This window comes from Notolepis coatsorum (genome assembly GCF_963971535.1).
Source record: "Notolepis coatsorum genome assembly, chromosome: 15".
Taxonomy (NCBI): Eukaryota; Metazoa; Chordata; class Actinopteri; order Aulopiformes; family Paralepididae; genus Notolepis; species Notolepis coatsorum.
Genome location: NC_140179.1, coordinates 43,576,572 through 43,594,071, shown reverse-complemented (window position 1 = coordinate 43,594,071; position 17,500 = coordinate 43,576,572). Strand labels below are relative to the sequence as shown.

General features: G+C 41.9%; 1 protein-coding gene and 1 pseudogene across 2 annotated transcripts in view; one reads left to right on the top strand and one right to left on the bottom strand.

The window, feature by feature from the left end:
- grm8a (glutamate receptor, metabotropic 8a) overlaps nt 1-17,500 on the top strand; it is a 484,022-nt gene that overhangs the window by 307,241 nt on the left and 159,281 nt on the right. The window contains exon 5 of the mRNA XM_084330820.1: nt 16,772-16,975. Coding sequence (XP_084186946.1) covers nt 16,772-16,975 — 204 coding nt within the window. The remainder of the gene's footprint in view (nt 1-16,771; nt 16,976-17,500) is intronic.
- Nucleotides 239-997, bottom strand: LOC311241606 (putative E3 ubiquitin-protein ligase makorin-1; annotated as a pseudogene). The gene has a single exon. The product of its transcript is annotated as a putative E3 ubiquitin-protein ligase makorin-1 (transcript).

Below are 17,500 nucleotides of genomic sequence, written 5' to 3'. Positions count from 1 at the left end.
CTTGCCTTGAAGATCTCCATCGGTGCCTGTACCTCAGACTATGTGAGCGAAGCATTCATCTCCTTCCTCTGGCGACACAGCCTCAGCAGAGTGCTTCTAAGCTTCAGCATCCAACCGACTGCCTTCTGGAGACGGTTCCAATTGGAGTAATATTCCAGGAACTGCTGAACTGTGTCGAACTGCTCTTCAGCTGCAGTAGCGCCGACCACAGCGTTCTTTACCTCTGGGTCCTCCGTGGTTAGGTCCCCATCTCCTCGTCCTCGTTGTCAAAGGAGTCGCTGTTCTCCCGCTCGTCCAGGAGGTCCCAGAGGGGCGCTCGCCTGGAGTTCCGGCTCCTCCCGCTGGACCCCACCTGCCTCCGCTGGGGCTAGGGCTCCTCTATGCGCCCGTCGGGGAAGGCGTGCTTGTAGAAGCAGTTGGAGCCGATCTGGCAGGTCCCGCGACCCTCGTCGAAATATCTACACGATTTTTTCCCCATGCCGTCTTTGTATTTCTGAATTAGCTTCTGCTTGTCCTCCTTGTCTTCCACCCAGTACTCGCTCGTGATCACAAAGTTGGACCTGATCCGACACTCTGGGCAAGACTTGATGATCTTGCTCTTGAACTGCTTGGCACTCCTCCACTTGCGGATGCACAACAGGCAGTAGCAGTGGCTGCAGTTGGACAGGATGCCGAAGCGGCGCTCGCTGGGGTTGGTCTTCTCGAACACCACCTCCATGCACACGCCACACATCATGTTCTTGCTGCGCTGGATGGCAAACAAGATCTCCATGTCCTTCTCGTGAGACTCGATGCACGCCTGAAAGCCTCTGTGCCTTGCTTCATCATAGGCAGCTTTGTTCTTAATATGTAGAACTGTAGGGTGGGTAAGCTGGCAGACTTGGCAGCTCATCTTTTCTTGGCAGGATTTGCTCATGTAACCCCGTTTCAGACAGCTGAAACATAGGCCTTTACTCTTGAGAAAATCTATCTTCTCCTTGTGAAGATACTTCTTCATCGTGTTGCATTGCTCCATGGCATGCTGTTCTCCTTGGCAGAAGAGGCGAGGGTTGGAGAAGGCACAGAGTGTATCCCCCTTGGTCCTTGCTTTAGTCTCTGCCGGTTCTTGACTGCTGTAGCAGCTGTTGTGAAGCTTCCCTGAGCGCCGCTCTTTCTGGATGTCTTCTCATCTTTGTGAGCTAAAGCAGCCTGGTTCTGTGACTCCTCTCTCGCCTCCTGTTCCTCCCTCCCTGCTGGAGCCTCCTGCTCATCGAGTTGTCGTTTTCGTATTAGAGCGGAAGCCTGGGCTAGCAACTCAGCCCTCTCTAATTCAACTTTCAGAAGCATGCATGCTGATGATGTTCTGGAAGATGTAGTGGATGGTGCTCTAGACCCTTTTCCTTCTACGACGCCGGATGCACTGTCTTCAGGCCTGACCTCATCTTGGTGCTTCCTAGACTCCGCTGTACGCTTATGCACCTTCTCCATCCATGTACCAGCCTTTTCTGTGAAGTTGGAAAATGTGTCAGCCTTCGGCGTGAACCAGTCATCCTGATCTTTCTTCCTCTCCTCTTCTGAGGTCTTGCTTAGGTTTTTGCTTAGTGCCGCCTGGACTGCGGTATTAAGCGCACAGAACTCTCCGAGCAGACTGTTGAATTCTACCAATCCTGTCTGTACACCTTCCAAGTTACCATTGTCGTCCATATCCATTAATTGATGCATCTTCTTCATGTGACCAGTTAGATTACCTAACTTAGCCTTCCTTTTATTAATGGCATTACGGACCTTTTCCTCATGGACCTTTTGTGTCATCTCCACCTTCTTAGGTTTCAACATTTTGTTGTTATCCTTCTTTCCGTGCTCCCGTAGTTCGTGTTGTTCCATTTTCCTCTTGGAACAGAGTTTTCTTACTAATGTGAGGGCCGACGATCCACTCCACTGGTCAAAATACTTACTCGTGAGTAGCACGTCCGTTGATAAAGAAAAGCAATGTCCACAGCCGCTCCAGTCCAAAGTAAAGATATCCAAATGGTTTATTTGCAAAGTCTTTCTTTACAGAAGTGGTCCTAAATCTACTTTCCTAAATATTCCTGTCACTACTACAAATACTACTACAAGTTACAAGTACTACTACAAGGTAAGAAAACTGTATTTTCCCAGTCTCCAAAATTACCGCCGACTCGACACATGAAAATTCCTTCGTAATGTCAATTTATCAAGTCACGTCACGTCATCAAATCCATCAAACAGCGAATCTCCTCATATATTTTAAACCCAGTTACAATATCACAATAACGCGTGACTGTCACAGTGACAGTGATACAATTAAACAATCCACAGATTCAGATTCCTCATAATTCATATCCACAATCCACGCATAGACGCTTCAATGTATGCTTGAAATACACAGCGAAGAATATTAAACTAATCAGAGCCAAACGCCCGATAGGTTTCATTCATTAAAAATATCCCTGCGGGATTCACATTTGCAATGCGCCGTTATTAAAATAACCACATGCAGTGTGTATCGCGACTCCGAGCGCCGTATCCATATAAATATGACGTGCATTATTTAGGACAAAGTAAATCTATAGGCTGAATGTGATTTATTATCAGCATCTTAGGTATATTATTTTACATTTCAAAAGCCCCCTCTAGAAGAACGAAGCACACAAACATAATTCAGAATGGTATAATGGGATCTAGACTGTGAGAATTATTTCAGGAAGCGAGCTGCATTTCTTTGCGAAGGTGTGGCCATGCAGGTTATCCAGCTAACTGAACTAAACTCTGCCCTCGATCAAGTTCAAACTTTCTGATCTGTTGCCATAGCGACTTAGACAATCCAACGTCGGGGAACGGAAATGTCTGGCTTAAGTCAAGCTATGCTGAAAATTATCCGGCTAACTCAGTTAGCCAGGTACGAGGAACAGGGCCCTGCTCAAGGTGGACAGTACCTGGCCATGTGGTGGCACAGGGTTTGAGCGTCTGGTCCGGCTCCTCAGTGCTCGATCAGAGATATCTTCCAGCAGCAATAGATATGCCATATTGTGTGTGGCATATCTCACGCATAAATAACGTGTGTGTGTGTGTGTTAATAAACTATCGATTTATATGGAATTTGTTAAACTTATCCTTTGTGTCTGTTGTCATTTGTGTGGGTTCAACTCATGAACAGTAAGATGCGCAGTGGACTGTTTCTCAATTGGCTCTTACGGTGTGCACACTAAGCAATGTAAGAAAGAAAAAAAACCAACAATAAATAATAACAATATAAAAACAAGACGGTATATGGAATATTAATACAGTAGCTATATCTGCGCAATTGGGTTTAGTTCTTATTTATTTATTCACTGTAATTTGCGTCATGACATGGTGTAAATGCAATCCGTACGGCACGTTCACATTATGGAAGGTTTACCTGGGGAGACTCCAGCTTTCCATTGGGTCAGAACGTGGCACATCGGCGGAAATGGTCATCAATAAAATGTATTTGACTCACCGTGATGATGTTCTGGAGTCATGTCGTATCATCCCATAATGAATTCCCGGTGATGTAATCATGTGAAAAAGATGATTTCTCCATGTCTCTGTTACCAAGGCAACAGGCTGTCAGTGCCAAATTCACGATCCACCACCACCAAGTCTCCAGGCAATAGTTTATGAAGAAGGCCATTGTTCTCAGTCACATACTTGTCACTGGCACAACCTCCCCACCCCCCTGGAATTGATAGGTCCCTGTGGTGTAATGCCAATGAGATAATTTATGGTGTGCTTGTGTTTGTAGTGGGAAAATGTCTGTGCTCTGGCTTTCAGATGTTCCCTCAATGTACATTTCAAAGCGGGCCACTATAACCGCATCACAACCGCCAAAATCCTCCACAAACGGCTGTGGGCGTTTGCCAAAGGGCGGATGTCTGTAAACAGTGTCTCTGAACGTGGTGCACACAGTCTTTCGGTCCATGCAGGAGAGGTGTGCAATGTGCCGGATTGGCTAGAATCAGCCTCAAGTGCATCGGACTGAAGAGGAGCATCTGAAAAGGAGAAGGTTTTCGGCCTGTCTGTGGTAGGACTGCATCCTCACGCCCATCATGACGGCAAAACACGGAAACCCAGTGTAGTACTTGACATTCATGTCATCATCTTTCAATAAATGCTCGTCCATCTTCTTTTGGGAGAGCTCTTCCTTCAGTATCTTGTTCTTCCTCCAACAAGTGGTTAATTTTGGCAACGTTTTGTCCCATAGTGCAGCGCAGTGGAGGCTGCTGACCAAATTTTTAGGTGAAGCACAAATTATTATATTATATATTAAATTATATTTTTTAAACATCCCCAACGCTGCAACACCCCCATTCCTCCCAGGTGTCAGGCTCCTCATTCGCTTCCATTCATTTTGGGGACCATGTTTAAATATCATCCTTCTGAAGTATAAACAAACTATACTGCTGTGACGATTTCAATAAAACAGACCATTCTGAGTCAATGGTATGCAGTGGCGTTGCGCAATATGTCGGGGCCCCCCCGCAGGGCAGACCACTCCCCTAAATCAAACCAAGCAGACCATGTACAGTATATAGTGGCTCAGCAGCCCGATCAAACCAAGCAGACCATGTACAGTATACAGTGGCTCGGCGGCCCGATCAAACCAAGCAGACCATGTACAGTATACAGTGGCTCGGCGGCCCCTGATCAAACCAAGCAGACCATGTACAGTATACAGTGGCTCGGCGGCCCGATCAAACCAAGCAGACCATGTACAGTATACAGTGGCTCGGCGGCCCGATCAAACCAAGCAGACCATGTAAAGTATACAGTGGCTCGGCGGCCCCTGATCAAACCAAGCAGACCATGTACAGTATGGCTCGGGCCCATCAAAAAATAACACAGTATGCTATGACTGGCCCCTGTAAATGTCCTAACACAACCCCCTCAATGTACAGTAAATGACCATGTATGGTTTTGTCAATATTCCAATGTACAGTTTTGTTTGTACAGTTGTACAGTGTATGTCCCCCACCCCCACCTCCAATGTACAGTCCCGTCCCCCCCCCTACCCAACCTCCTCCAATGTACAGTTTCTACGTCAAATGTATATACTCCCTTTTCTGGACTATTTTTATATCACAAACAGTACTGTATTTGCAAGTCTGGTACATGTCATAAATGTATAGATGTAGCAGTACTGTCTATCTGTATGTCATGTATGTCATGTATGTTATGATGAATTGAAAATGGGGGACCCTGATGTAAACAAGACGAAAGTCTTTCTCTGGTCTGCATCCCCTTAACAATTGTATGTATTGAGCTGTACTGTACTGTACCCATTCTGCAATCTGTTAATAAAGTTTTACAATTCAATTCAATTCACGGCAGAATGTGTAGACAATAGACAGACGTGAAAACAAAGTTCTCCTCCAAGTCCTGTGGGTATTGTCTCCTCAACGTTTCTGCAGCTGAGCGAATTGCAGTTCTGCTCAATGAATGAATCCGAGAGGAATCCGAATTTCCCCTCTAACTAGTGCTATATGCTTCATTGCGTCATTAATAAAGTTTTCAATCAATCAATCAACCAATGCCGTTTGTTTAGACATTCACAAGACTTGCATAACGTTACAACTGCACGGCGGCAGTTTAAACAACAACATTATTATTGTCCCTTCCCTTAGATGAGCCATGATGCTCCATGCATCCCACAACGTCATCTTTTCCATTCATTCATTCCAGATAGGGCCATGGAGAGGCATTGTTGTTATTGATATCATCTTCATCAATGCCATCAGCCCTGTTTAGACATTCACAAGACTTGCATAACGTTAAACATAACGTTAGCTAGCAAGCAAGCTAGTCGACAATATCTCCTTCCTCCATTGCAACGCTATCTACAGTACTAGAGAATTCAAAGTGCCCGCGAGGCGATGACGTTGTTGTTGTTGTCACGTTTAGCTTTTATCGCAGGTGTATATATATATATCATCAAACGATGCACAATAAGTTCATGAACAATAACAAAACACTCCACCCTGGGCCTGATAGCTGCGGTGGTAGCCCTTTAGCTACGTTAGCTCCAACAAGTTATCTTCTTAAACTGAGATAACAATTATTTCGTAAACAAGCTCGCTGCAGAGCCGCAGTACGGCACAAGAGAAACCATTATCTGATTGGGTCACAAGGCTGGCAATCATGCTAGCTGCAGAGCCGCAGAGCAGCAAAAGATAAACCATTAGCTGATTGGATAACAAGGCTGTCAATCATTCAATCCACCATTCAATGGCAAGAGTTTAACTGCACAGACCGTGCTTAGATGACGTTAATAGCCTATTTTGATTGGCTATTATTTATTATTTATTTAACCCTGGTCAACCTGTGCAGATATTCTGCACAAATAATTACTGCAGTGCAGGCCTGCTCAGAGCGGTCAATTTTGGGCATTTTTAAAGAAAAAAAATCACTGGCATTTTTTTACAGAGGAAAACATTTATAATAAAAAAATAATAATAATAATAATTAAAAAAAAATATATATACATATATAGGTATATGTAAATTAATAATAATTATGAATTATGAGTCAATTTGTATTTCACGTGTTGTCATAGAGAAACCTCCACTGGTGCAGCGTCATCCACCACTGACCTCTGGCCAATTAGATCTGGTGGTGTTGCTTCATTCATCTCTGATCTCTGGCCAGCTAGATCCGGTGGTGTTGCTTCATTCATCTCTGATCTCTGCCACTGAGCTCGTTCACAACCTTCTTGAGATCACGTGTACAGAAAATCTAAAGAAATTAATAAAGGAAAGATGATTAAACAGAAGGTTTTGTAGATACAGTACTGAATTCTGCCATCCGGACCCATGCAATTTTAAATATTATTATAGAATATAGAATATGAGGCCAACTTGCACATCTATGGATCGGGCCAAATCTACTTTTTCCAATGGCAGAGTTCAATTTGGATTTAGTATCACCAGGCGTGCATGAAGAACCGAGAATGCAATCTACTGTAAATACAGTCAGCTTTTTATTTTTGTGACAGGTCCGCCATTTTAAATTTGTTTGCAACACTGATTGTTGCTAAATGTTCACAGAAGGTAGACACACTAACTGCGCTCCAAACTATGCCAATAATGTTCAGTTTTGTGGTATATAATCCAGAGAAATAAGAGAAATAATTTTTTTTTATCAGGAAGTAATTTGATTCCAGAAAGCTGGAGAACCCTATGAGATGTATTTTTTTGAAATTTCAACGCTCATTGAAAGCCCTGTCTTTCCTTCATCATAATGACTACAGCAAAATGGCCGCTCGGATTTATGTACCGGACTGCACGCGTGGAAGAGGTAAAAAATAAAAAATAAAATTTGCTGACACTTTTATCCAAAGCGACTTGGTATGATTAATCTGAGCTATTGTTAATACAGCACTATTTTGTACTTTATTTTAAATGATTATAAAATCTTGAATCTTGATTATTTTCCTTTATCCTCTTATAAGATCTCACAAGTTTAAAGTTTGCTTTTATTTGTCACGTATAAAGTACAGTTCTCTCCGTTCTCTCAGCAAAAAGGTGGGTGTTTAAAGTGAGTGTGCAATGAGTGTAGATGGATGGGTTGATGTTACATAGAGTCATTGAGCATCCTGATGGCCTGGGGATAGAGTCGGGTCACCAGAATAACAAAGGCCTCAGACTGGAAGGTGTGAAGTGGCGGGGAGGGGGGGGGGGGGGTATATTGATTTCTGGGTAGAGTAGTCATTATACATTGTAAGAGAAATTGCTCCATTTTATCTTGAGGCCTTATAGCTCTGAATATGTATTGTGTTAGCAGGCAGCATGTTTCATAAGTCATAGATTGAAAAGTATCGACCCGATTTGTACAGGTGATGGCTTATTTTGAAGGTATGAACCTGTACTTTCATATCATGTAAAATTTAAGTTCCCTCTAAAGGATCCATAGTCTGTGCCTGGTCACAAATGTAGTTAGAATCTAACCAAGTTTCAAGTTTCAAGTTTGTTTATTATTTGTCACAATAAACTACATGTACTTTATGGTGAAATGCTTGGTTCTGTATGAGCCCCCGAGAATGTGATTCATACAGTAAAAAAGTAAGTAAAAAATTTACTAAAAAAAGTAAGTAAAAGAGGAATACAATATACAATACAATATACAATCTAAAGTACAGTGAGTAAAAATTCAGACAATGAGGTACAAAACTTTAGGGTAAGGTGCACATGCAAATGAGGTATGAATGTAGTGCAAATCTCTTTAATAAATAGATAAATATAATGTAGTGTTAAAGTGTCTAAAGTGAGTGTTAAGGTGAGTGTTTGTGTAAAGTGAGTGTGTGCATGTGGATGTGTGTGCAATGAGCGCAGATGATGGGTTGAGCATCCTGATGGCCTGGGGATAGAAGCTCCAGAGTGCAAAGGAGCAGTAAAGTGCATTGTAAAGTGTATAAAACACACCAATATATAGGAGGTTACATTGCAGTATATTTCACATATTTCAGACAGTATAAATATTGTATTTTCACTACAAACATGATGGAACATGTTGTCCTTATTTGTCCTATTCGTTTCTGTCTCTTTATGGCCTGGAGTGTGAGGATAAAATACCAACGGTTAAGAACTTCGTAAGAACAAACTTAAGAAAGATGTCCGCCGGATTCATGAACGCATCCAGTCAATTGCGCCGATGGTGTTGGGCAGACCAGCAATGGCATGGAATCCTCTCTGGACTGTTGTTCAGTATATGGGAATTGGATGCATTATGTGACCAGTTATATGATTCCATCCACGACTTGCTGGAGGTTGCGGCTAATGGATGGCTCTATTATGACCACCCTGTCTCCTAGCTCCCTCTGAAATGTCCCAGAGGCTAAAAAGGCCAAGGTGGACAGTACCTGGACGTGTGGTGGCACATGGTTTGAGAGTCTGGTCCTGCTCCTCAATGCTGGCTCCAGGGGTATTGCACAGCCTGAAGCGTCCCACTATTGGATGGCATGGTTCAATTTACATGATTGATGTTCAAGTTCACGTGCAAGTTCAAGGTTTTATTTGTCACGTGCAACATCATACCAGTAAGGTGAGCAGTGGAATGTTTCTCCACTGGCTCTTACAATGTGCACACTAAGCAAGGTAAAACAAATAAAACCAACAATAAAAAACAACAATATACAAGACGGTATATGGTCTATTAATACACAATGGCAAATCTATAGCAGACATGAAAGGAATGGGATGTGCTGAGAGCAGAATGTAGATGTGTCCATTCTATTCCACTAGCTATATTTGCGATTGAGTTTAGTTCTTATTTATTTATTTATTTATTTATTCACTGCCATTTTCAGTATTTGTTTTTTTTATCCAGTTTTTCTCCATATTCTTCTATTTTTCTCCCATCCCAATTTCGTGTATCCAATTCTCCCCTCCCCTGTCTTGAACGTTGCTCGACTATGCCCCCCACTGGTCGGTTGTAGGGAGGATAGAAGCCTTGTATCACGTGTCCCCTCCGGCACACAAGGAGGCAGCCTGTCACATATTTTTGCCTGGCAGCATGGACTCTCATTGGTGAGGTGTAACACATGGGAGGCTCACACTACCCTCGCCACTTCCTGTCTCTGCTGTGCAGGCGTCCCCCAACCGACCTGTAGGAGTCGCTGTCCACAACGTCCAATCCCCACCCATCGACTTCCACCCGCTGACTCTGCCAATGAGCCAGTATGACGGCTGGCCCAAGCCGCAGGCAATGCTGACACCGGGATTCGAGACCAGAGTCTCTTGCATTGGTGACGAGCGCAATCTCCGCTATGCCACCCAGCCTCTCCATTTTCAGTATTTGTGTAGTGCTTTTGTTTATTTTAGGACATCATGATGCCTCATTGAATCATGACTATAAATGTAAAACGTAATTGTTAACACTTTGATCGCCATTGGTTAAATTCATAATTTACCATCCCTAGCCAGCTCTATTTGTCTATGGAGAAGTTCCCCTTCTTTGCAGGGCTATAACTTTTTAAATTCTATTGCTAAATTGCCATTATTATCGCCCATTCAATGTCCTATATCCATTGTTCAGGGTGTAGCAACGATATACTTTTTCATTCACATATTCATACTTAAATATGGTCTAAAGTATAAGTATGTTTTTATCGTTTTCTGCAGCTTTCTCCAGAACTTGATTTATAGCTCCAAATGCATTATATTGATGATGAAATACAGTTTGATAGCAATCGGCGCGAGATAAAACATTTCAACTGGACGTGGTTCTAGAAGTTACTACGTATCATCTGATATTGACCGGATGGGCGAGGGGGCGTTTATAATTCCGTGGGCAACGTTATACCATTCGTCTAGTGTGGGTCATATGGTCATCAGAGCAGTTTATGGAATACGTTAGAAAATAACGCTGGATCTTACCGTATGTTCCTCGCGCCGTTGGACGATCAGCGTGGAGTAGACAGTTTTCGATTATGGGATGTTGATCCTGATGAACCATTTCCAGGTTGTATAATACTATATACGTCCAAATAACGTTGTTTATTGAGTTAGGGCGAGCGATTGATCATCCAGTGTGTTGAGATGGAGTCCGGCTACAGATCGCGAGTGCCCGGACGACATATGGATGAGCACTTCCTGTTTGGCGCGCCCCTCCCTCTTGGCCGATATGCCGATCGGCCACCAGATGGCGCTCTCGAACCGTTAGACAGTTGAGTGGAGCTCACCAGTACATCTCATGTCTCCGGAGGAGAAATATGATTTCGATCACAGATTTTTGAATTATTGATATCAAAGACGAGTTACGGCGTCTTCGGCAGAATGAGCATGGCTAGGAATGACGTGTAAACACGTCATCGGCGATTAAAGTGTTAATGATAAAAATATTGTTGTATTTATTATTATTATAATTATTTAAATCTTAGGATGTCTGTAGAACAAATTCATTCAGCGCCAGAGGGTGCTGTTTACTGTTACTGTTGAAAGGCCAGCGCTTTAAAGTATACGAATACGTGGCGGTGTTTGCAGGGCTCAAACTATATATCATAGCTATGGATATAATACTATTGCCCATTTTACATCGAGTATCTATCGTTCAATTTGTGAAAAAGAAATGATTTTTTCATCCATACATTCCCGTTTTATACCGTGGTGAATATGAGTGAATACGTGCATTTCACAAAAAAGCGTGCAGTTTCTCACCTGTATACACTACTATTTCGAAATCAACGCTATATTATCTGTATTATGTTTCATCATGAATGCATGAAAGGGTGGGGGAGGGGGTCGTTTTTTTATGCTTTGATCGTCACCAACGGAATACGTTACAGTGACACAGTACATTACACACATACGGTCCGATTGCAATGAAGGAATTATTGGATCAACGCAAGATTGATACCATATAGTCCTTACCTTGACTAGGATGTACTCCAAAAAGAATATTCCAATGATCTGATAGCCATTCCAAGTATTGATGTCGATCGTGTCCATAACATAATCCACCAAAGAACATGAATCGGGAGTGTTTGATTCTTATAAATCCATACGTTATAAGTAGGGATGCTCGATATTGGCTTTTTTACCGATACCGATATACCGATATTGTCCAACTCTTAATTTCCGATACCGATATCAACCGATACCGATATATGCAGGGTCCCCCCCCCCCCCCCCCCCCCAAAAAATTGAATAATTTCAGGTAATTAACTTTACATATCTCTTGTTGTGGAATTAACACAACATTATGCATACTTTTGACAATAAATAAAATCAGAATTTGTTCTTACTCGCTTGCCTGGGTAAATAAAGGTTATAGAAATGTAAAAAAAAATATATATATACAAATACATATATATTTTTTTGAAAACCGATACCGTTTTTTTCCGATATCACATTTTAATGCCGATATCGGCCCAAAATATCGGTAGGCCGATAATATCGGACATCCCTAGTTATAAGCGCTCGTCATGCCCGACTAGGAAAAATCCGCCCGGACCTATTTCATCAACGCACACCCGATTACAGAGTATCAAAGGATGTGCAATACAGGCCGCAACCCACCAAGCGGCAGTATTGGACTTTTGCGATCTCAGACCCATTCCCAATGATAACATCAGGCTCCCTGGATGCATAATCAATGGAAATAGTGAATAAAAGAAATAACGACCAAAATCCGACTATACTCGGGTCTGGCGCTGAACGTGTTAAGAACATGGGCGCACACCAATCTGGCCTATCTACGACTGCTTTTTCACATTATTAAATCCTGTTTTAGCTAAGAACGAATCACAGATAAGAAACCTTTCGTGAATGCCAAAATTGGTCCAATAACTTCCTAAGTGGAGTTTGTAACTTTTTCGTAACTGTATTAGTGAATGAGGTCCATTGTATTTAACCCTTTCAAGCAGAGTGTCGTGCCCCCACACGACACTATACATGTTTTAACAGGCTTACTGGCAGTGCGTGGAAGTAAGGCATAGAATCTTGAAATGTCTCTCCCCAATGCATCTGCATCTAATCCGCTGTATCATATATCCATGGCCGCCTAGTTATAGTTGAAAGTGGGGGTGCAATTTTATTTTTATTTTTATTAATTTATTTTATAATTTTTTTTTTTGACAGGCAAGGGGTGGTTTGTAGGGGGTCCGGCACGACCCCCTCCATGGCAGATATTTTTTTCATTTAATGAACCTGTACGTGCAATTTCCTGCAATATAGAGCCTTCAATCTTGACTAATAAAGCTGCTCTTTTCACTATAAAACTCAGTTTATATTGCAGTATGATAGCCAATTACTATAATAATAATAATAATAATATATTAATATATATATATACTGTATATATACTGTATATTGATTTTTCGCTCTTTTATTTTTATTAAATCAATCTCCTTTCAAATAGGCCAAGTTTTTAATAAGAAAGAGAGAAAAAATACCAACAAGGAACAATAACAGGGTCTGCTGTAAATATAGCCTATTTTGTGTCTTAATTTGTTATGTTATCCTACACTTTAAGCTGTCTGATATTTCCATTACCTGTAACTCTTGGGTCTCTTTCTCTCCTTCTCTGCCTCCTCCCTGAGTCTGCACAGTCACCATATCATTCTACATTAAGGAGAGCAATACACTTATGAATACACTGAACCGGTTTGAATACACAATCTTTATGCTACTCTGTAAAGAAAGGGAGAGAGGGGGGGATATATAATCCAAGTATTTGTGTCTTAATTTGTTATGTTATCCTACACTTTAAGCTGACTGTCTGATATTTCCATTACCTTTAACACTTGGGTCTCTTTCTCCCCTTCCTGAGTCTGTACAGTCACCATATCATTCTACATTAAGGAGAGCAATACACTTATGAATACACTGAATATCATTATGAAACATTTCTATTGCACCCTTACTTACAATTCATTATGAATTGAAAATGGGGAACCCTGATGTAAACAAGACGAAAGTCTTTCTCTGGTCTGGATCCCCTTAACAATTGTGTGTATTGAGCCGTACTGTACTGTACCCATTCTGCAATCTGTTATTGATTGATAAAAAATGTTATTAACATATTGCAGAATGGGTACAATATAGTACGGCTCAATACACACAATTGTTAAGGGGATGCAGACCAGAGAAAGACTTTTGTTTTGTTTACATCAGGGTCCCCCATTTACAATTCATAATGAATTGTAAGTAAGGGTGCAATTAACACCGTGCAATCCATTATTTGTGGAGCCCGCCCTTTAAGTCTTTGAGCTATTAGGCTACCAGGGTTCTTACTTTGCGTTTTGGTGTACTGAAAAATGCTCCGATGTCCGTATTCTTTCTTTTTTCTGCCATGTTACCTGGTTGGCTGGACACACACACACACACATTTTCATTTCAGGTATTGTACCTTAAGATAATTGAACATCTTGATTTACCGTAAATCCTCAAATATAGGACGGGTCTTCTATTTACCTCAGCTGCAAAGAGCACCAGGCCTTTATTAGAGAGGCTTATATAAGAGGCAGGCCTTAATTTCTAAAAATGACACTCATGGACATAATCCCTTCATTTTCAGACTTTTATTGCATTATTATTATTATAAAAAAAAAAAAAAAAAGGAATTTTTTTTGGGGGGCCCTCGTCACTAAAGGCCCACGGGCCGCGGCCGTCGTTAATCCGGCCCTGCTCGTCTGCCATAGCGAACGTTAAAATTTGCAAACGAAGTCAACGTTATCCAGCTGACGACACCACATATCTAGATATATGACAACGTTAACTAGCGGCTAGCACTAAAGCTAACGCCAACCAGAGGGAAACTTTGTTATTATTATTATTATTATTATTATTATTATTATTATTATTGGTATGACCAGATGGCATTTCGGACCATGAAACAATTTTATTGTATTGCGTGGTAGAAGTTATACCACTCAATAGTAAAGATGATGTCTAACATAATAGTTTGTTCGAACAACTGAACTTACTTAGTGGAAGATCCTGCTGTTGTGACAAAGTGTTCACGCTGCCTGCCTGCCTACCAGTTTACACCTGGAGGCTGCCTGCAGCGCTGTGAGACTGGAGTGCGCCGGCCGGACTCCGCTATGTCTGCTGGGGGCTGGATCAAACCATATCGGGCAGGGGGGTGTCGCAATCTTTGGAAACTTAAAAACTTGCTATTAAGTGTCATTGCGTATTATTAATTTGATTGAAATTACGTAGTTATGGTTAGATAATATTTATATATTGGGGGGGGATATATCATATGATCAAAAAGTGAGGGAGCAAAGAGACAAGTTTGCTCCCCCAAGTTCAATACTGGTAGAGCACCCGCTTCGCCTGCTCCATTACGTAGGCGTCTATACATATATCTATGTCTGTCACTATAGCCAATGGAAATACTAGAAATGGTCATGTGGGCTGGAAGAACCAATGGAACATTCCTATAATTTCTCTATACTCCTCAGTGTGCTTTGCAGATCAGGCCTTCAGACAGACACATGCTGCTTTCATGCACAGAGGATAGAGAGAGGCGATTGTCCCTGGTTTTATAATAAAATAAAATGGTATAATGTTCAACAAGCATTGGAAATTGTTGTGGATGTTAAGTATGAATCCAAATAATTTTAATGAAAAGGACTTTATGACAATCATAGTGAAGGACGTGTTGCGTTTGAAGCTATGGTTTGAAGTGAAGACAACTATATAAGTTATTATGCAGTTTGAATTAAAATCATCTGTTGATGATTCATGTGTGTAAGAGAGGGACATTGATAGGAGCTATATGATGGACGGGCCTTTTGTTTGTGTGTGTGTGTGTGTGTGTGTGTGTGTGTGTGTGTGTGTGTGTGTGTGTGTGTGTGTGTGTGTGTGTGTGTGTGTGTGTGTGTGTGTGTGTGTGTGTGTGTGTGTGTGTGTGTGTGTGTGTGTGTGTGTGTGTGTGTGTGTGTGTGTGTGTGTGTGTGTGTGTGTGTGTGTGTGTGTGTGTGTGTGTGTGTGTGTGTGTGTGTGTGTGTGTGTGTGTGTGTGTGGGTGGAGGGGAGAGGAGGGGGGGGGGGGGGATAAATTGCAGGGAGATATTGGTCAGAATATGAAGGCAACACCTAAATGCTATTGTCTGCAAAAAAAACGCCCAGAACAATATCCAGATAAATGGATGTCACTCACTGAGGAAAAGGTGTATTTGCACCAAATTTCACATGGAGGTTCAAAACACCTAACTGGAACCTTCCATGTTGAAAGATTCCCTGGTAAACTATGCATTTATTCAACAAAACACAAGGTTATTTCACTGGGCATTTTTTTCTTCTGTAAAATATTGTATGCTCACACAAACAAAGGTAATGTATGATGGTGACTTTACACTGCACCAGAAATAAAGGGTAGTTCCCCTGAATCATAAAAGGTTCATTCACTTTATACAGACTCAAAGAATAAGCTCAGAATTGGCAAAAAATATAACACTATGTCCAGGCGAGCCTTTGTCTGTGTGGGCTTTAGAGGGTTAAGATGTCACATTGTATGCATGATGTGTAAATGGATTCTTTTTTCTTTTTAATTTGTTGAGCTGTGCCTTTTTGCTCAGCACTACAGGAACAAAGCATAAAAGTAGAGTTGAAAACGCATTGAATAAAGTATCAAAGAACAGCACAAAGCGTTCCTGAATGTACTGGTTCATATGTGATAAAATAACAGAATGAGTTTCCTTTAAATGGAAGAAAGGAACGTCTTGTCCTGTTTTTATTGTCAGTTTATTGCTAATGCATTCATTGTCCAGCTGAATGCCTATTGTCAGTATCTCTGTCTCTGTGTGTATCCACCTGTCTCTATGTCTGTGTAGAGATGAAATTGTGATAATCAATTTTCAAAGTTGTCTGCAACCAATTTGGAAACATTATGCCTCTTATCCTCTAACCTCCTCTATTTCTTTCTCTCTCTCCTCTCTCTCACCTCATTCTCTCTTTATCTCTCTCTTCTCTACTCCCTTTCTATCTATCTCTTGCACACCTCCTTCTCTCTCTCCTCTCTCTCACCTCCTTATCTTTCTCTCTCTCTTCTCTACCCCCGTTCTCTCTCGCTCGTTCTTTCTATCACATCCTTCGCTCTCTCTCTCTCTCTCTCTCTCTCTCTCTCTCTCTCTCTCTCTCTCTCTCTCTCTCTCTCTCTCCCTCTCTATCCCTCTCTCTTCCTCTCTATCTATCCCTCTCTCTCCTCTCTCTCTCTCTCTCTCTCTCTCTCTCTCTCTCTCTCTCTCTCTCTCTCTCTCTCTCTCTCTCTCTCTCTCTCTCTCTCTCTCTCTCTCTCTCTCCCCCTGCCAGGCCTAGAGAAGGTTGGTCGTGACTCCAGCTATGAGCAGGAGGGTAAGGTTCAGTTTGTGATGGACGCTGTGTACGCCATGGCCCACGCCCTCCACCGCATGCACCGCGATCTCTGCTACGGCTACCCGGGGCTCTGCCCGCGCATGGCCAGCGACATCGACGGCAAGGAACTCCTCAGCCACATACGAGCCGTGACCTTCAACGGTGAGTTTAGAGGAATGCCAATAGATGGCATTTAAATAGTTAATTTGACAGAGGAGCATTTTTATGGAGATGTTGATGTATTCATGGTCACAATCCAATCCACATGGAAGTGCACATATACAAATGGACCCCAACCTACATATAAACATACATGTATACAGTGTGCACGTACACCCACATGCAGTAGGTTTACGTCCATCTACCTACACGCACACACACATTTTGAATGATTTATCTGAATCCCCCAAATCCATTCAAATACACATACAAGTTCACACTTGCAAATGGTCTCAACCGACATACATACACACATGCATACACACACACTCTCACATTTGAATGATTTATCCAAATCCCTCAATTCAATCATATATTAAGCCTGTATGTTAGATATTTTAAATATATTCCAGACATGAGCACATCCACTTAATACAACCTGTTCCCTGTTCAGAATACAAGCACTATCTCTCCAATAAGCACATCCACCAGTGACCAAAATGAGTTTGATCCCCAGCATGGAACATT